The sequence below is a fragment of the Anastrepha obliqua genome, chromosome 1 (assembly GCF_027943255.1).
Source record: "Anastrepha obliqua isolate idAnaObli1 chromosome 1, idAnaObli1_1.0, whole genome shotgun sequence".
Taxonomy (NCBI): Eukaryota; Metazoa; Arthropoda; class Insecta; order Diptera; family Tephritidae; genus Anastrepha; species Anastrepha obliqua.
This window is the reverse complement of record NC_072892.1, coordinates 179,100,552-179,121,399: the sequence shown is the minus strand read 5'-3', so window position 1 is coordinate 179,121,399 and position 20,848 is coordinate 179,100,552. Positions and strand designations below refer to the sequence as shown.

The window sequence follows — 20,848 nt, the reverse complement described above, 5'->3', positions numbered from 1 at the left end:
CTTTTGTTGTTGCAGCAGCTTAAGCATTTCCCATACATGTACGCGAATGCTGCAGGAGTGACAGTCCTTGATCGCGTATAAATGTGGGACCTTCCGGTCGAAATCACTCGATTCCTGAGCCTACCGTTAAAGGATATCGACAAAGAGGACGACTGATGGTTTTGAGTTATTCTCGTCTCATTCCTGTTGTTAGGCAAAGTCCTTCACAACTTCGAATTGTTGGTTGTCAACACTGATATATTGTCCAAGCCTCCGAAGACTCTTTGTGTGTTGGTGTTGACAGCAGGTACTTTGTTTTGTCCTCATTCACCGCAAGACCCACATTGCTCGGCGCTCTCTTTAAACTGGAGTATGCCGAACATATCGCGCGGTTGGTTTCGCCGATATGGACGATGTCATCGGTACTCTTAAGAAAGGCAGTACTAGTGCCGTTTAGCTCGGCAGTGCGAAAGATTTTTTCCAGCAAGAGGCTGAAAAAGTCACAAGACAGAGAATCTCCTTGCCTGAAACCTCGCTTGGTATCGAACGGCTCCGAGAGGTTACTTCCAATTTTGATGGCGTTCGTGGAAGCGCGCAATGTATCAGCATATAGGCAGGCCATAAGTGGCGAAGAGCCGTCATAGCCCTCTCTAAGGAGCATTCTTACAGGTTACTACAGACTGCATAGTCATGTGCACAAGGTCAAGATATGATTAACTGATTTTTATCGATTTTGCGACTAATCCTCAGAGACCAAAATACATCTTTTCCTTGAATGTGGCGCTATAACGCGGAGAAGGTTGAGACATATCGGCCAATTATAGCCAGAAGAAAGGCATATACGCCCGGGTCTGGATGAGATACTGTGATGAGCAGAGGGCACAAAACACCCTGAAGTCGAAGTGCAACCCTCAAATCTATCTAACTAAACTCCTATCTATCCAGATTCGAATCCGGCATGCTCCACATATGTATGTCCGGCTTGTGAAGGTACTCTAACAGCTCTACACTAATGACCTATTCACGTGTCTCCTTAAGCCCACTCATGTAATACCCCTCCCCCTTTGAACATCCGGCGCCGAAACAGCATATTTCAACCGCTGACTTCACCGTATCCGGTAAGGCTTGATAAACTGCTGTAACCACAACCGTCAATAAAAATATCTACGACAGTCGACGGTACGTTACCGGGGCGACCCAGATTTATATCCGGCAAGAATTGTCACATTTATGGAAAATATTTATTTATAACAACCACAACATTAAAAGTATTGTTTATTATAAAACATCTAAAACAGAAACATAACTGGATTAAACTTCCTCTGGCTACTCATTTTCTAAACCATATTCAATAAAACTATCGAAATGACAATATAACAAATAATCCAGACACCCACAGACGACACAGAGCTGATGGCCTCTGCAGCCAATGCTCAAACATAATTTTAGTACTGGTATTCATACCAGTCACTAAATAATAATAATAATAAACCATTTTGAACTTTTAACAAATGCAGTTGTTCATATTACAACAAAAATTATATATCATAACATGAAACTTCGTATACAAAATTAACAAAAAATTAAGAAATTTTCATAAAAATTACACACTTTTTGTCAGAATTAAAAAAAAAATCAGTTTTCTGTTTTGTAGCCCATCTAATTTGGGCGCAAAGTTAAAAATGGTTGATATTCGCCTTGATTTTGGGCAGTTTTTTTTTTGTTGACGGTTTTGCGCATATACATAGAAACATTTCGAGCAATTGTTTTGTGGAATCAAAAAATAAAAATGTCGTCCTATTATAGTGCGAAAGATGCTACTAATGTCGAACTAATATTGCCCCCACATAAGAAAGAAAAATCATCTTAAATAAACCTGCTTCAAGCTTTATTAAATATTTTCCATTGAGGTATATTTTTTTTTTATTTATTTTTTTCCAGTGTTTTTGCTTTAAGCAAATCCATTCTTCATTTTACTTCTTTAGCAAATGATTCATCACTTCCTGGTATCTCTGTCAGACGAAAGGTTCAATGTTGAATTCTACTGCAGAGCAGGGAGTGGTTAGTTCGAAAGCTTGCAGTACTGTGGGATGAAGTACACCAATTCGGCCGATAGCCACATTGTTAAGCATAATGCTAGCGCAACGACCGGGGAAATAGGCGGGATCTAAAAAACAACACAAATTTGTTTATGCCATGGAAAAAAAAAATTATTGACTTCTCTTACCATCAGCCGCTTGCAAGTGATATCCGTGCTTTTGACTGCCCGATTTCCATGGCACTTCCAGCAATTGCATGACGCGGTCCAACAGTCCATGCACGACTTCAAAGCCAGCAGATTTATTACAGTTAACCGCACAAAGACGGCGTTCATTACGCGCACCAACTTCGGTCTCATCATCTGCCACCACAATATCGCCAATTTCGAACAATTTCAGTGGGAGCGGCATTTTGCGATTGGCTACCAGCGTTTTAAGCAATCCCGGCAATAAAGTGGTGCGCACCACTTGGAATTCCAGTGTTTTGGGATTCGCAATATGTGCTGCAGCTATACTGTCAATCGATCTGTTCAGTTTGCGCGCGATGTCGTCGCGTGAGCATAGCGTAAAAGTGAGCGCTTCTGTGAAACCTGCCTGGGCCACCTGTTCGCGCAATTGCTCAGTTAGTTTATTCAACGGAAATTGCTTGGCTATATGCATGAAAGCGGGCAATGACTTTTTTATATTATTATAGCCATAAGCAATCGCCACATCCTCGTAAATATCGCAAGCATGCAAGACATCGTGGCGTGTTGGCGGTATTCGCACTAGTATGTTGTCGCCCCCTTCTGCCACTTCAGACTCGAGGTACATGCGCGTGAGCATGTCAGCAATACTTGTGGGCTTTTCCTGTATGCCAATGTAGGCGTTTGCCTTTTTCGCCGATATCACTTTTTGGCGCACTTCTAGTTCCGGATATTTAACCACAGTACCATCTGGTTGCACCACATCGCAAGGCTCGACGGTGAATTTCTCGCCGCAATGCACTGAGAACATGCACACTAAAGTGTCCAGCACAATTTTTGCTTTAGTAAGATCCGTAGCCGTACATTCGATGAAGACATTGCGGGTTTGTAAAGTGATCTTTGAATGATTGCCATTGATGATGGGTGGCATTGATAATACTACTCCCTTAGCATCGTAGATAACTGGATACACTGGAGAGTCGCGAATAATTGGTAAGTATTGTTTCAGTTGCGCATGGGTGGAATACAGCTCCATTATGCCATGCCCGTTCAGTTTTTTCGTTTGGTTGAGCGGTACAAATTCTATGTTGTCTGGCGCACGGGCTTCATATGTAAATGGGCCTTGTAACGTGTCTAAATCGTGAGTACCTATTGCGACTAGAGAGCGTTTGCGACAGAGGTTTTGATGTAACTTATCTTGCAGTTCGATGAAACTGTCGTACGCATCCTTGTTAAATGTGAGGTTCCGTAAAACGGCGGCCACAGCGAAAGGACGAATTTGTGTAGTTTCGGGTAGAATTTTAAGAACTTGCCGTTGCGCTGGTTCCACAAAATTGAATTTCGGTGGCTTTATTCTTTAAATAAAACCAAAAATAATTAAAGCAAATAACTTTCATAATGAGACACAGAAACTTACTTGCCCTGGAAAACTAGCAATGATGTTACCAATCCTTCCATACACAGCAAGTCATACCGATTAGCGGGAATATCAATTCTGTAAATAATCTCCTCCGAGGCATTGACCAATGCAGCTACATCACCCTGTTCTTTGGTTAGCATTTGCTTCTCTGTCGTCTGTCAAAAAAACGTTCCATAAAATTATTTCAAGATCGCTAATAAATTCTTCAATTACTTACGACTTCATCCAGCTCGAGACCGAAAGCAAAGCACAACTGCTGGAACTCATCGTCAGCTGCGGGAAAGTAGATTAAAAGTTTCTGTTGTCTTTCAAACTATTCGAATATGTAACATTGTCACTCACTATATTTTTGGCCCAGCTCTTCGAAGAGTAAATCTCGCTTTACACCGATGGTTGGCATTTTTCAATAACTTCACAATGTATAATTGGATTTCTACACAAATGTCCACGCATGCGGCGGCTACGGTACAAACGAATTTTTGACAAATTATTCCAACTAGATTTGCTGGCTTTGACTGAACACACACTCTGCGCACAGAGTTGCACGCAGGTGTTAGAAATACTTGGCCGTAGCTTGCATATTAAAATGTATTCCCAGATAAAAGCGCAGATTAACCTTAAATTAAATAAATGTCCAAAGCAGGAAAAAATTGAGAGTTTATTTATTTAAAATATGTGCGAATTGCTTAGTAATTTAAAAAAAGGTTGCCATTTTGGATCGAATGCTCATTGTAGCGAGGCGAAAATTGTAATGCTCAATTTTATCAATCTCAGGCATAAACTTATTCGCAGGTATGAGTACAAAATTAAATTATAGTTCTGTAAGTGAAAAGATGTTCAAATTTTCGGTGTTTGTAAGAATTTTAGTTTTTTCTTTTAGTTTTTCTAGTGCTTATAAGCGGAAATACTATAAAATCATTTCGACGGCAAGTACGCGGAATTGTTAAAGTTTCGAAAATATGGTATGGTAGGAAAATATATGGTTGTGGTGGCGGGTTGTACTTAAATTTTTGAAGTGAAAACTTCTTTAGAATCGTTGGGAGTGATTTGAGGAAAAATGAAACGAAAAAAGCGACCAACTTGGCTACGAAGCGTTATATTATATGTTGATATAAATAATTTTTGTGAGCGTGTAATTCTCAAAAGTTTTATTAGGTTTATTATTTAAAATGTATTGACTAGGTAGTGTGGTATCTGTTTTTATCAGCTTAACATCTGATAGATCCTCCATCGGAGGACAACAAATGTTAAACTAATTTTTGGAAATGCGCGGAGTGTTTTAGGGGCTTGCTCTCCACCTCTGCCACGGGTTGGCCCGGTATTGCAATACCGTCGGGATTTCAGCCTTGAATAAATGCAAGAAGAAATATACTAAATACATTTAGCTTTGGTGGGAAGAGACAAATTTTTATATGAATACAAGTAGACGAAAATGGAAGAAATTTGTAAGTCTGTTTCTTCGGTCCGTTTGGGTATTTTTTTTTGACAACATCGAAACCAAAGCATTTGTATCATATTTTATCTATCATAAGCCACTCGTATCATTTGTTGAAATTGAAAACATTGAGGATGAATAATGATAAAATGAAGAAAATAAAATATGAACTTTATAGCAATATTATAATGAACCTATAATTATCCCGCTCCTAATGCTGCTTTCGTCTTATTCTCTCTCAGTTTGTTTTACGGAAGGTTTCACTTCTATCAAGTCTAACCGTTAGACTGGTATTTTTTTTTAAAATGTATGTAATTCATAAATTACTACGTGGTTGCGAAGCTTCGAAGCTTCAGCACAACCTAGATCCTTTGTGCTTGGCTGGGCTATGTTTCAGTTCATTTCGTTTTCATTTCGTCATTTCCTTGACAATTTGCTTCAGTTAGCTGCTCTCAACTTCCGTTTCACACTACAATAATTTTAGTTTAACATTTTTCAAAACCAAAGTAATGTAAAATGTATAAAACAGTTTTCATTGAGTGCCGTGCATATAAAATTAGAGTCTATGTATAAGTGTGTGCTGTTTAATAGTTTCTACTCGACGTATTTCCTGAGAAAAGGTGGAGTGGCAAAAGAGAAGCCTACGCACATACAGTTCATCACGAAGTTAGTCGCAAATTTGGTTAAAGTATTTTGCCCAAGGTAATTTCAATATCTTCGGTAAGTGAAGTGAAAAATTCTCCTTCTTCGCCATTATTTTGATCTTAGCCATGCGATTGTCAGGCCATATTTCTAATGATGCCCTTTAATTTGTGTCCGTTTCTCGCTGCCTCTGTTAGTTAGAAAATTAATTTCAGACCTGTCCACTCTTTGATTTTGTCAAGTCAAGTAATTTTTTTCCTGTCAATTCCGCTTCGCCCTGCGATTTTTCCTTGTATCAACAGTTGTAAAACGTGGTATTTGTTGCGTTTGTAACGTTTTAATATTACTAGTGGTTTACTAATTGACTTTAATCTAGCAAAATCTCGTATAATTGGCGCTTTCACTCTTTGTTGCCTGTTTGGCCATTCGCCTCCAATTTGTGGTGTGCGTATTGCTGCTTTCCCGCAAATGGATAGATCTACAATTTTTTGTTGTCTCCGGATGGCCGATAATTTTTTATGAGGAGGTTTTTCATGACAGAAATACAGTTGGATGCTTGCCTTTGCCTGGTGATGCGCTACCGCTATTAGAAAAACCCGTTTCTGTCATTTGGTGTTTCATGCCCGAGGTTTCAAAGCAAATAAATATTCTATAATATATTGACAGATATTTTCAAAAGATTATACAAGGTGGCACAAAATTAATAGCCCCGGAAGATTCATACTTTTTGAAAATGGCGTCGTATGCCAATCATATTTGACACTTGTGAATTAAACAGCTGCAGTATACAGACAGACAACGGTTCACTAGACAGAGCTAAAGGGTTTTCCAATAGCAGGTGTTATTTTGAATAACAGGTGCTATTTCGAGAGATGATTAACGATTTTTTACGGCCTGAATTGGATGGTATTGATCTGGACAACGTTTATTTTCAACAAGATGGAGCTACGTCCCACACAAGCAACGAAACCATTGATCTTTTACGGGAAAAGTTTCCGGCCGTGTTATCTCTCAAAGAGGTGAGCACAATTGGCCACCGAGATCTTGTGATTTAAAACTTTGTGACTTTTTTCTTTGGGGCCACGTGAAAGAGAAGGGCTAAGCCAACAGCCCAGGGTCAATTCAAGACCTCAAAGATGGAATTCGTGAGGCTATCGAGGACATAGGGCAGCCACTTTGCAATTCGGTTATGGAAAATTTCATGAGAAGGATATTGTCCCGTAAGCGTGGTCGTGGTGGTCATTTGCCCGATGTTATTTTCCTCTTTTAACGGCATACCTTTCTCTTTATAATGAAATAAACATCCGATCATTTATATGAATATTAAAATAATAGGAGGTCTATTGGAGAACGCTTTAGTACTGACTTCCTCTAAGTTCTGTAGTAAAGTAAATTCTTTATTCGGAACGACCTGAGTGCTTTGAATCCACACTGAGTGCAATTACCAAATTAAGGTTTAGATTCAGTACTCAATATCTATAATTTCAGCTATCGATTCTGTCAAACACTATAAATAATATTACTTTGTATGTGTATAAAAAACGTATGTCCTGGTTACATTTCTCCCTAATTATCTGCCAAACATTTTACACCAAATTTTTCACACGTTCTGATTTGAGACCAAATAGGACTCGCCTCTTCACACTTGTTTGTGCGTATGACAGATATTTGTATGTATGTGCGTGCATACTCCTGTGTAATTAGCAGCTTCGATGTAACACCTTCAACGGAAGTGGTCGGATGTGTTCAAACAAAATTTAGTGCAAAAATCCAAAACAAAAATTCCCTTTTCACAAAACGACGGTAGATACATACATATAGTACATACGTATGTAATTAATCAAATGTCTCAATGAGGTGCATACTAAGAAAATGTTGCATTCATCTTCGCATAGAAGTGCTGCATTTGTAATACCTGTACATATGTATATACTCGTATGTGTGCATGTGTAGGTGCATGCCCACACCTTATAAGTGTATTTGTACCAAATAGCTGGTATAAACAGTTTCAAATTATGTAGTTTAACATTCGAGTACTCAAAAACTTGCAAAGAAGACGAAATTAAGAGAGCAAAGTGCCATTTTACTTTGAGGAAAGTTGCACATTCCTGCTTGAAACAGCAGACTTCAATTTAATTAAATAATTCAAGTAAGAAATATGAAATTCGAGGATTTCGAGATTAAAAATAACACAGGCCTGCGAAATCTCGCGTTTTTACTGTTTCTACAACCGCTATGGGTGTTTCTTGAAGGTTTTTTATGCTGAAAACGAATATGACCTTGAAAATGCTCCAGCACGTCAGGATTTTTGGCAATTTGAGGTTAAATAGTCAAAAAATGCAGATTTTGGCCATTTTTATAATTTTTTTTTGAGCAAGGTAAAGTTTTTTTTAATTTTTTACAACGGCATCGCAAAGTAGTACTTTAGCTTTAAGGTCCTTTTTTAAAAATATTTTTAGGATTAATATAAAAAAAGTTCTTCCATTTTGAATTGGAGACTTTTAGATATGCAAATTTAACCTTTCTAACCCTCTAACGCCCCTGTAAAGGGCGAATAATAGAATAACAATAGAAACAGAGACAAATGTAGTTAGTCCTGTGAGAATTTTCCAGATTCTTTGGCAAATCTGTAAATATCCGACAGTTTTAGAGAACGAATATTACTCATTCTCACGACATCGGATCCCGAAACTCGTAGCCTTACTCACAGAGAAAGTACTCAGTGCTATCTGCTTCCTCCAAGCAAGACAGACAAATCGTGTCCCCAATGATTACAATGGTGGTCATGTGCGGGTTGCGCCTGTAATAATACCGACCATCAACCGATCCTTTTCCCTATCAAGTTTTAGTAGAAAGTTTGACAGTTTTCTGTTCGGACTTGTCACACAACACTTTGCTGTTCTTCAGCGTTCTAGACCGTACCATCGATCTTTATGTAAATTGCATACGCAATCGCTTATCCAATTCATGATTTCTGCGAAACTGATTCCAATTATTGGCTCGGACCCCTTTGGGGGAACCGCTGGTCCACGGTTGGCCAATTCAACGGCAATTTCGTTTCCTTGAACACCGGAGTGTCCTGGAACCCATACAAGTACAAACCTGTTCTGTCTTGCGGCAGAATTAAGCTTCTTCTTACATTCTTGAACAATCTTTGAGGTTTGCTTCGCGTTCTCCAGGGTCTTCAGTTTCCTGCTCCATTCCTCAATTATCCATTCGGCTACTTTCAGGTTGGCAGGAATTTCCGTTTGGAAAACAGTTGCCCTAAGAATAGCTATTTCAATTTTTTTGTTATCGAATTCGACTTTGGCATATAACAAGGCGAATCTCGTTAAGCTGATATCAGTAGAACAACTGATTTGTTTTATTTGGCTTGGTTGGGGGTTGTCATATGAATTGATAAAGAATTCAGAAGAAAAAAGAAATTGTCTTATTTATGTACAACTAAACTAAAACACAAGCCCATATCTACGTTCCTACGACAGTCGGTTCTATGTTACCGGAACGACCCGGATTTATATCCGGCCAAGGACTGTCACTTCAGCAGCATTCCTCATATACTTATGTACGGGGAATGTTTATGATGCTACAACAACAACAACAAGCCCACGTATACAAATGCACATATATACATAAATATGTATATAGTACATATACTTGTATACTTAGTTTAACAGAATCTCTATTATGCCTTTGCTTCCTTCACCATGCTTCGTCCAAATCCAAAACTCTTCCTTTGATCATCCTGAGGTAAGTGTATTGATTTTTCTGGCACATGTAAACTATAAACTTGATTATTATTCCATCGATCCACATTTCCAAACATTCATTGGAGAGCTACTGTCGTAAGGCACAAACGTCAGTATAAGTTTTTTATTTGAAGCGTAAACAACAATATTTTTACCACACTTGAAAATGTCGAATTTCGTGCCAAATAATGTGTTTTTGCGGGGAATTCTTTAATATGAAGAAAAAAGCAGCCGAAAGTCATCGTATCTTGGTGGAAGTTTATGGTGAGCATGCTCTAGCTGAGCGAACGTGCCAGAAGTGGTTTGCACGCTTTAAAAGTGGTGATTTTGGCTTGGAAGACGAAGAACGCGAGGGTGCGCCGCCAAAGTTCATGGATACCGAATTGGAGGAATTGCTCGATCAAGATCCGGCTCAAACGCAAGAAGAGGTTGCAAAAACTTTGGGAGTTGATCAATCAACCATTTCCAAACGTTTAAAAGCCATGGGAATGATCCGAAATTCAAATTTCGAAAAAAAACCGCACGAACTTATTCATAGACCTATTACTTATCCTTGAAGAAATCGTAAGGAAAGCAAACGAAAGATGGCGTAATGAAGTCACCTGCAAAATCGCCCGTCAACTGTGGCCGACTCTCAATGCTAAACGCACAGAATCCTTGCTAAGCCAAAATAAGCACAGCCTTAGCAGTCATAACGGGACACTGTTTAATAGGTAGGCACGCCTAAAGGATAGGTGTGCAAGCACATGACTATTATAGAAGTTGTCTTGATGAGGAAGAGGAAGAGACAATCTTGCACCTTCTGTGCCATTGTCCTGCTCTATTCAGACGGAGATTTGCTATTCTAGGCAGACAATTTTTTAACGAATTGGAAGATCTCAGTTCTGCAGAAATAGAAGGTATTCTAAAATTTTTTAAAAGCAGACACTGGTTTCAGGAGAAATGGGGAAAGCACCGCACGCGGCATCAAAATGGGATATGAGCCTAAGTGTGTCCCACAGGACAACCGCTTTAACCTAACCTAACCTAACCGAGCTCCTGTAATGATTTTTCTTGGGATAGTTTTATTGTATGCTGTCACTACAGTTCAGTCCCTTCTCTTCTTTTCTCTAAGTTATTCTTGAATCTTTAAATATTAAATAACAATATTTAAGCGCTATTTGCTCTATTTTACATTTTACTATTTATCTTGAAGTAAAAAAAAAACATGTTGTTAAGTATTTTGTAATATATTCATGCAATGATTTCTTACAAGGCGCATTCATTAAAGGTGGTGGCAGTAGACCAACAACAATGTTTTGTACGTTTGATTGTCAAACCAAAGTATTAGCAAAGTAGAAAACAAAGAATGAATTTGCCTTGCTTCATTTTGGGCTGACAGCCACATGGGCACGGCGAAAAAAAACAAATCAGCTGATTTACTGATATCCCTGTAATAGATTCGCCTTGGATTTATTATCTAAAGTTTGTTACATTTCCGTACTTGTAATAACTGCAAGATACTCATAATTTGAAAAGTCAATAAAAAATATAGAAGCTGGTCAAGGAACACTCAATATTTCACACGAATACTCGTATATCCTACTGATGTAAGAGTCACCTAAGTCCCGTTGTAAAGTAGAATTTGATATTCAAGCTTTATTTCTGAATTTATTTTTATTAGCCTATTATTACCATTTCTAAGGCTCCAGGTAGGAGCAAAGGGCCACTAGCTTTACATACATGAATCGGTTTTGAAGATATTAAGGGCATTTGGGAATGTCATATGCGCTCATAGCACTTTTATATGAACTACAAGGTGGCGCAAAATTAATCATTAATTTTGTTATTGAGTAACTTGATTACTAATAAAAATATTATTGTGAGTGATAGAAATCTTTATTTTGCTCCATTCGTTGTCTGTCTGTTGTTGTTGTTGTAGCAGTAATACAAGCCCTGTCAGTGTGGTGTAAATAACGGGTCGTCTTCGTCTAGCTCATCTAAAGGTAGGTATGATTGGTGTTAGATGAGTGGGTTTTAAGGGGCATGTGAAAAGATGGATAGTGTCGTGCGGGTTGCCTTCACATGCAGGACATACGAGGTGTGTTACGTATATTCGAATTTCGATTTTGTTGGTACTCATGTCTTTAACTCATGCCGATGGGTTAGGCTATTTTGAATATTCAGTTAATTGTTGACAGCTGCTTTGCTTGCACGTGTTTCGGCCCGTCTTCGATTTTTACCTATTCAAAAAGATGGATCAAAGAACCTGTATCAAATTCAAATTTTGTGTGAAAAACGAAATTAAGTGCGCGGATGCATTCGGAATGTTGACTGTGTCATACGGAGAAGCTACTTTGGACCAAAGCAACGTTTATCGGTGGTACAAAATGTTCTCAGGAGGCCGAGAAGATGTGAACGACGAAAAGCGTCGCCGAAAGCCGGACACCCAAGCACTTCAACAACAGACGAAAAATTGATGAAGTGAAGAAAATGGTATTGGCCAATCGTCGAATCACCGTTAGAGAAGTTGCTGAGGACCTTGACATATCGATTGGCTCGTGCAATTCGATTTTTTTCAATGTTTTGGGCATGAGACGGGTCGCCACAAAATTCGTACCACAACTGCTCAATTTCGACCAAAAACAGCATCGCATAACTGGTTACAAATCGTGGGTTTCTGGTTATGATGTGGAAACCAAAGCCCAATCATCTCAATGGAAGCTGCCGCTCGAACCAAGACCGAAAAAAGCGCGCCAAGTTCGGTCGAATGTAAAAGTTTTGCTTACCGTTTTCTTCGACTGCAGGGGCGTTGTGCTTCATGAGTTCTTGCCACAGGGTAAAACGGTCAATAACAGAACAAAAATTGGCTCTTGCTTCACGATAACGCCCCTGCTCATACATCGTTGCTTGTGCGCGACTTTTTGGCCAAAAACAACACACTAATGATGCCACAGCTACCGAATTCCCCAGATCTGGCCCCCTTGTGACTTTTTCTTTTTCCCCAAACTGAAGAGACCCATGAAAGGACGACGCTACGCTACGATTGAAGACATAAAGACGGCGTCCAAGGAGGAGCTGAACAAGATAAAAAAAAAAATGATTTTTTGAAGTGCTTCGCAGATTGGAAAAAACATTGGCACAATTGCATAATATCTCATAGGGATTACTTTGAAGGGGACAAAATATACAATGTATTAATGAATAAATAAATAATTTTTGAAAAAACACAAAATTCGCGATACTTTTTGAACACACCTCGTATATGTATGTATAAGTACGTGTGAGATATTAAGCCATCCCTTTATGAAGGAGATTGTGGCAAGCCATTCATTGAACGCCAGGATGTGGCGATGAAGTCTACTCAAACTTTCAACTTTACAACACTCGTGTTGCTTTGTAAAAATAAAAATTATTTCAATTTAGTCCACACCCATTCCAGTAGTTGTGCGCATACCTCATGATTTAGTAGCTTATTTATTAACATTATGAAAATTAAAATTAGATGTTTATAAAAATTATGGTAATTCCTGTTTTGTTACATACTTACATATGTATGAGCTTAGGAACACTATTTTGTATATTACTATCGGCAAAGGCAAACCCAAATAAATCCTTGTTCGATTTACCTTTAGAAAACTACAGGAGCAGTTTGGGGGTTGCATGTTACTAGGCGGAACAAGATCATTCCATCAATTAATAAAAAATACGAGCGCGTTCAATACATACATACATATGCACACAGAAACTTAAATGACGACTCAATTTGTGTTCGAATTCCTGGAAACACGTGGGCATTACAATTATTTATGCGTTTAGAACTCGTGTCTGACTTCACGCCCTTAGTTGCGTTCCCAGTTTACCCCTTTCCATCAAACGCTGTATGTATATGCAAGTATGTACACACACATACACACCATACTTTCTACCTGGTGCATCCTCAAAGGGTAAATTGCCGCAATGAGCGATGAGCTCAATAAAAAGTAAAAAACAAACATGAAATAAATCATAAAATTGAACTCGAAATGACTGCAAGCTATAATACCGAAGCAAGAAAAGAAAACTGAATGGTTTTTATAGAGTTGTCGAATATCCCTATTTAATTGCTCTCCGCTCGGCGATCCTGCGCCGTCGCAAGCTACACTCGCTGCTTGACCACTCCCCTCAGCAATAATTCGGAGCATAGTGCACCATAATCAATCTTTGAGGCAGGCGACAAAGGGTTCCACATGAGTTATGAAGTAGACTGTTTTTAAGGATATGCAAGGATACCAATGCATCCATGAGTATTCACAAGTACTTGCGCTTGATTAAATGAGTGGGCGTTATCGATTGATTATTCCTTTGGGAATATCTGCGTGGCACCAAAAATTAATTCTGAGATAATCATTACTCTGCATGGAAATGTGAAAAATGATTTGTATTGACTCTCCGCATTGTATGCAATCGTATATAGAGCAGTTTGGAGTTTTCGATAGATTTTTAAATTGTTTACTTTGAAAGTATAAATTAAAAATTTTTGATTTTTAATGTGGCTGATGGTGGAGAAATATTTAAAAATATAATTAAAAATAATATTTACACATACGCAAACACGCATTCTGTCAAAAAAGTACCAGGAATTGTTTAATAAAATACAAAATAATTGTTTAATCATCAAAAAGTATTTCATCGCCTTCAAAGTAGGCTCCATTCGAAGCAATACACATATGCCAACAATTAGTCCAGTCATCAAAGCACCTTTTAAACGCGTTTGAAGAGATCTTCTTCAGCTCCTTTATCGCATTCTCCTTAATGGCCTCTATCGACTCAAAACGGGGTCCGCGGAGTGGCAATTTAAGTTTTGGGAAAAGGAAAAAGTCACAGGGGGCCAAATCCGGTGAATACGGTGGTTGCTCGATGATATTTGTCGAGGTTTTGGTCAAAAAAGTGTTCACAATATGAGCCTTGTGAGATGGTGCGTTATCTTGGCGCGAGATCCATGAGTTTTCTTTCTACAAATTGGGCCGTTTTCAGCGCACATTTTCTCTTAAACGTCGCATAACTTCCAAATACTATTCCTTATTTATCGTAAAACCATTTGGAACGAATTCCCAGTGCACAACACCAAGAAAACGAGTAGTATGACTTTCCTTGACCGACTTTGACGTGGTTTTTTTGGTTTCGGCTCAAGTGGATAGCGACTTTCAGCCGCCTGTTGATTAGTTTGCATGTCAAACTCATATACCTACGTCTCATCACCTGCTATGATGCGCTTGGGACTAAATTCACTTGCTCAAGCATGTCTTCAGCCACTTTCTTCCGATGAATTTTTTGAAAGAAATTCAACTCTCTTGGAACGAGTCGAGCGGCCACGCGTCTCATGCTCAATTGATGGTGTAAAATGTTGCGAATTGATTCGTGAGGTCCGCTTAGGTCACCAGATATCTCCCTCAAACTTAAATGATGGTTTTCCAGCACCATATCTTTGACTTCATCCGTTGAAGATGTTGATGGGCGTCCAGATCGGGGCAAATCTTCCACTACTTCTCGGCCCTCTGCAAAAGCCTTATACCACTCGTAGACCCGTGATTTTGGTAAAGGATAAAGCACACTCGCCATAGGCTTGCTGTAACATTTTCAACGATTCGGTACACGAAATCCCGTTCAAAACACAAAATTTAAGACATATTCTTTGTTGATTAACAGATCACGCTCGAATTCTGCGATACTATAGAGGACAGTTGTACCAACATTGCAGCAAAAAAAATTTAGACATAAGTATGTGTAACGCGCGCTGTTGAAATGAACATTTCCCATATTTTTTTGACAGAATGTACATATCCTTATATGTATATAATATATATATATATTCGTACATATATATATTCCTACATAGACCCTGCGCAAGTTCAATATTTTTCATACTAACCAACAAATTACTTCATTACTTAACGCTTCAACAAGCATGTGGCCACACGCGTGCGCACCTGAACAACAACTAAAATTAGTTAGCATTTTTTTCGATTTGAAAAAATGCACACTTATGTGACACCTTCAAAAAAGTAGCAATCTTCTACTTTCCTACAGTACCTGCAGGAAAATTGTGTCAATCCATTTAATATTTCACTTTATTGATGCAGAAAAATTACCTCTAAATCCTGCTGAATGACGACAAAAACGTAAAGTGTGAAGAAGATATAGATATGCCCGTTCACACGACAGTCGATTCTTCGTTACCGGAGCGACCCGGATTTATATCCAGCCTAAGACTGTCACCTTAGCAGCATTCACTAAATACTGAGCACAACATATAGATATCAAGTCCTTGGTCTTGGATTAAAGGCACATTGCCTGGTTATATGCAAGTCTGAATAATGATGATGCGGCTCAGAAACAACAAATGCAGAATATTTCCACTGTACCACAAATATATGCTGGGAAATTTGGGCTAGACAACACAGGATAAGCCTTTCCATATTGCAATAAAGTTCTGTCGTATTGTCGATTCGCCTATAACGAAGAAGACTTACCCCGCAAAAAAAATTTGAAGGTGACCCTTAATGGACAATAACAATAGAAATTAATCGATCTGATATTTTTATTATAGGACAACGTCGAAGTTAGGTTCGTACAGATCCCTTTCTAAAAATCACTTTAAAGGAGGATAGGGCGGCGTGAACCCATTTACAAATGGCTTATGTTGGTAGATGAAAGGTTCTTTAGAGGAGTCTTCTGCAATAAACTATCCATTACATTCAAATTTAGGTTTTGATACGGAATTAATTGAATGCTCACTATTGTTACATCTTTTAATGAGGTCAGTTTTTAATTCATTACCCTGCGCCAAGTGCCAATCAAGACTCAGGTTCGCTGATAGCGCGCTTGAAAACAGTAGACAACGCTTGTGCTCCTAGGTGCTCCTTGTGCTATAGGTTCCAGGTAAAAGTCCAAAGGAGGCGGTAATTCCAGAAAATATCAAAAAAATCCACAAAATCGTTTAGAATCATCGAAAAATGAAATTGCGTGAGTTAGCTGATATCGTAACGATATCAAAAGAACGTCTTGGCTTTATATTGCTTAAGCATTTTACACTTACATTAGCACTGTGTCACAAGTCAATCAAAATAAAGGCAAAACTACATGAATTGAACTTTGAATTACTCCCACATCGACCGTATTCGCCAGATTTGGCTTCCAGCGACGACTGTTCGCAGACCAAAAAAGATGCTTGCCGGTAAGAAATTTCGCTCGAATGAAGTGGTTATCGGTGAAACTGAGGTCTATTTTAAGGCAAAAGATAAATCTTTCTACAAAAGTGGCAATGACTTCAATGATTGCGCTGTTTTTGATGGAAATTACGTTGATGAATAAAGCTAATTTTGAACAAAAAACAAAAAAACAACTTGTTTTCTTTGTTAGCTCCGAGATTTCCCAACCCACGTGTTATTAGCACATCAGTTAACGTTAGGTGATCTTTTATAATACATGTTTGATAGGTTCTGCTGGTCACGAGCAGTTCGGAGATGGTCGAGTAAGGCTAGCCAAATTACAACTCTTGATAAAGGTAGGGGAGTTTTATCGGATACTGCGCTATAAGAATACAGGCGAAGGTGACACCGTCCCAGCTTCTATAGTTTAAGATACCAGTTTTCATGAGGCTAAGATTCAGTTATCTTGGGTCTCATTTTAATACATAAATAAACTTAAAACATTTTAAACTAACTAGAACTTTATTACGTAAATGCTCACTTGAAGAGCCATCAAGAATGGATGGCCGCTTGCAGAGCTTTGCAATTCCTATACCTAAGTCTTAATTAATTTTTTTAATTTTCTTCTTCTCCTCTATTTATTTTCTACTGTATAGCCTAGTCGATAGTAACATCCAATATGCGGCCTTCGTAGTTTTCCAGAGAAAAATAATCTGTGTATGATTTATAGTTCTTCGCACTTTTGCGATGGCGAGAGACACAGATAGTGGCAGGACAAGCTGTATGAGTTTTACAGGATCATAGATATAGGCTAGCTTATGTCGCACGAATGGACACAAACACTCCAGCCCTTAAAATATTTGATGGTGGGGGAAGAGGAAGAAGAATAAATCATTTTCTGCGCTGGAAGAGCTCACAGGTTACACTTGGCGTATCTTATCGTTAGTTTCAGTAGCTCAGTAAATTAATAACGCCCAGGCTATAAAAAATTACATAGGAACGATTTCAATATGCGTGAAGTTACCCATAGAAAGCACCAAACTTGGCTTCTATTAAGGTTTTTCCCAACTGAACTGAAGTAAATTAAATGAAAAACTCAGATATTTCGTACGTTTATTTCTTTAAATATTTTCCTACTGGGCCATTTTTGTCATTCTATCTACTGCTGCTGGTGAATAAGCTATCTGCTATAAATGTCAAGGAGAGGCCATGCGACAGCCACTGCTGCATAAAAAACAAAAGAAGTAAGCAAAGATAGCAAAAATATAAGGTCTAAAATAATAAAGGAATCTGCTTTGCGGCAGTTAGGTGTTTTAGCTTTTACTTCCGATTTTTTGTGTACTTTCATTTGTGGCACTTTCTGCCACTTCTATTTCTTGCTATTTTTTTGTGCCTATAATTTAATATTTTTTATTGGATTTTGGCCGCAAATAACACAACTGCAGCTGCTGTTGCAACACCTGCCATCAGCTTTTCCAAGTTTGGCACACGAAACCGTATAAAAGCGCATTGGCATAATGTGTGGCAGTTTTTTGTTGGTGTTGTGTATTTTTTATAACGCTGCTTTTTAAAAAATATTTATTTTTTGTGTGAATTTTTAATTGCAAGTAGTAGTTTGGTAAAATTTGGTAATTATTGACAGCTGCGGTAAACAAAATCTGAGCAAATTTGTGTGAAGATGGGCATTTTTTATTGCTATTTTATTTTTTCAGTTAAATTTTCTGAAAAAGAGATTTTTATAGACCACACATTTGATGACTTATTACAATACTTTTAAGCTTTTTGTTTTTTTAAGAAGTAAGAAACTTTACCCTCAAAGGGATTTGATTAACAACCCATAAAAATCGATAAAATGTATAGTGAACTTTTGGTGAATATTTCAGAAAATGTTATTGCTGAGGTTGTTGCGGACCAGATACTATATATATACGGTATAAGTCTGCGTTGTTCTGATAGCGAGAATCAGATACCCTCGGGAGCTTGGCGCCCATTGTGAATCGTATAACACATTTCTTGTCTATTCCTTGGTATGGCTAGAAGTTCTTGATGAATGCCAATCCTATATTCTTACTTACTTACTGCTGTCCTGATCTTCTCGTGGTGCATAGGGTATGGCTTTGTTCGGACCTGTCAACATGAACCTCTACATGCACCTCTATATCCGTTGTGCTGGCTGCATTTTGTGCAGAGGGATTTTCGACAATTAATCGATTACCATTTGGAGATATATTTCCATTAGGATTTGGATCCATACCATAACATTAGGATTGGGTAAACATCAATGCTTGATGAGTTTAAGAACCGTTGAGTACATTTATATAGCGAGCCACTTGATTCGAGGCCGACAGCTGCTCCAGCCGCACTTCACATGGTGAACAGACGCTGTGGATTAGAATGTTTTTTAACGAAGATTTCCTTAATCGGGCTTGTTTGGTCCGCGGGAGATATTTCGTTTCACTTCTATTACCTATATCTGAAAAGCATTCGCTATCCGCCACCTGCGACAAAGTACCGAGAATGTTTAATTTAACCGCGCACGTGGGAACCGGTCCATAATGTTTTCTTATGTTAGTAGGACTGTAAGACACACATCTGTCACTTTTTAGCTCCATCGGATCATTAGTGTCTGCCTGTACGTCGCAAACGGCCGGAAATGTGGGCAAACAACTCTTGGATTTTGCATGATGATAATGCGCCATCGCACCGAGGCCAAATTGTGCTGGATTATTTAACCAAACACCAAGTAAATACCATCGGTATTCCTGGTACTTTCTGATCATAGGGTAATCACGAGACGAGTTCTTGTAAGAAAACAACCTGGCTACCGATGTCAAGAGCATATTTAATTTAATGTAGGAACTATTTCCCTCATTGCTGAATGGTGATGATAAAGGACACCACAGTGAAATATAGAACTCCACTCACCCATTTGTTGAGAATGCATCACTCTCCGCGATCTAACTATAACGATATACGCACGGAATAGCATGGATAAAGAAAAAAGCAAAGCCGTAGCAGTGAATCAAATGGTTCGGAGATGAGTGATGGTAAGATGAAGTCTCTCCTCTTATCAAACGAATAGCCAAGGCACTCACGTCTCAATGCCATTTTGCTGTTGGCGCAGTTTAGATATGGTATATGACTTGAGAGCCTTAATGTTGGCAACTTAGTGTCAGTTTTGGGATCCAACAGATGATTCCTCTCTCCAACAAGTACTTCTCTGGATTAGTAGAAACTTTATAATACTCTCATCAAGCCTGTCCTATTGCATGACGCAAAAGGATGACGATGGCAGGGACAGATAAGGCAGTCCTCGAAGTGCTCAAAATAAAAATTCTGTGAAAAATTTATAGACTTCTGCTCGATGGTAACTGCGAACGATGAGTTGTATGCATTTTAGAGGCGACATAGTAATGTCGTACGATGACGTATGGGTACTTGATGGTGGTTGCGGAGAAAGAGGAAGAAAACTCAGGCAATTTTGTTGAACGATGAGCTCTATGAGCTTTCGTAGATATAGACATAGTGCAGCAAACAAAGACCAGTTGGTGAGGTGATAGGATTCGAGTAATGTCATATGAACGGCATATTTAGAGATAGCGGAGGAAAGTAAAGTTGTCTTCTAACTTCATTACGTGTTTCTAAATGACGTCGGCTAGCTGGGAGAAAAACCCAACCAAAAAACACTGTTGGACTCAAAAAATGATAGCTTAGCCGATTACTCGGGAAAGACCAATCAAGAAGAAGAAGAAGAAGAAAAGTTATAGGTTAAGTTAGGTTGCACTGGTTGACTTGTAGTCACGCATAGACCGCTTCGGTGTATAGTAATAACAGATGGAGTTCATTGTGTTCACACAGTTATGTGTTTTGTGTTTCGAAGTAGTCCACCCGCATAGTGTTTGTTTCTATTGCTAACACTGCATTACAAAAACGAACTTTTTTTCTGTCCCATGAACCAACTATACTTTTTCGGAAAGGGGAGAAAAAATAAAAATACACATGTATCGGCGATTTTCATGTCAGAATTTTTTTTTTATGTATAAAATATAGAGCTCGTAGTCCGCCTGTGTGAAAAACTTTGGATCAATTTTTAACCCTTTTTCCGTGATCCAATCGCTCTGAATTTCTGCAGGCAGACTTGTGGAAACGTTTTTATTATGTAAAATTAAAAAAATTTTTTTTTATCAATTCTCAGATTTTCTTGAATTTTTTTTTCTAAAAAAAAATTTT

The 20,848-nt window shown here is 38.4% G+C and overlaps 1 protein-coding gene and 1 non-coding gene across 2 annotated transcripts; one reads left to right on the top strand and one right to left on the bottom strand.

Annotated features, from left to right (window-relative positions):
- Positions 1-1,845: 1,845 nt before the first annotated feature.
- Positions 1,846-4,114, bottom strand: LOC129242194 (phenylalanine--tRNA ligase beta subunit). The gene is made up of 5 exons (XM_054878755.1): positions 3,966-4,114; positions 3,841-3,896; positions 3,621-3,778; positions 2,207-3,558; positions 1,846-2,146 (listed from the first exon to the last, which is right to left on the bottom strand). Exons 1-5 carry the CDS (start codon positions 4,021-4,023, stop codon positions 1,995-1,997), a joined length of 1,776 nt encoding a protein of 591 aa, XP_054734730.1. The 5' UTR covers positions 4,024-4,114; the 3' UTR covers positions 1,846-1,994.
- A 668-nt stretch (positions 4,115-4,782) lies between these two features.
- Positions 4,783-4,977, top strand: LOC129236492 (U2 spliceosomal RNA). Its single transcript, XR_008581675.1, has one exon. It is a non-coding gene; the product is annotated as a U2 spliceosomal RNA (small nuclear RNA).
- The last annotated feature ends 15,871 nt before the right edge of the window (positions 4,978-20,848 follow it).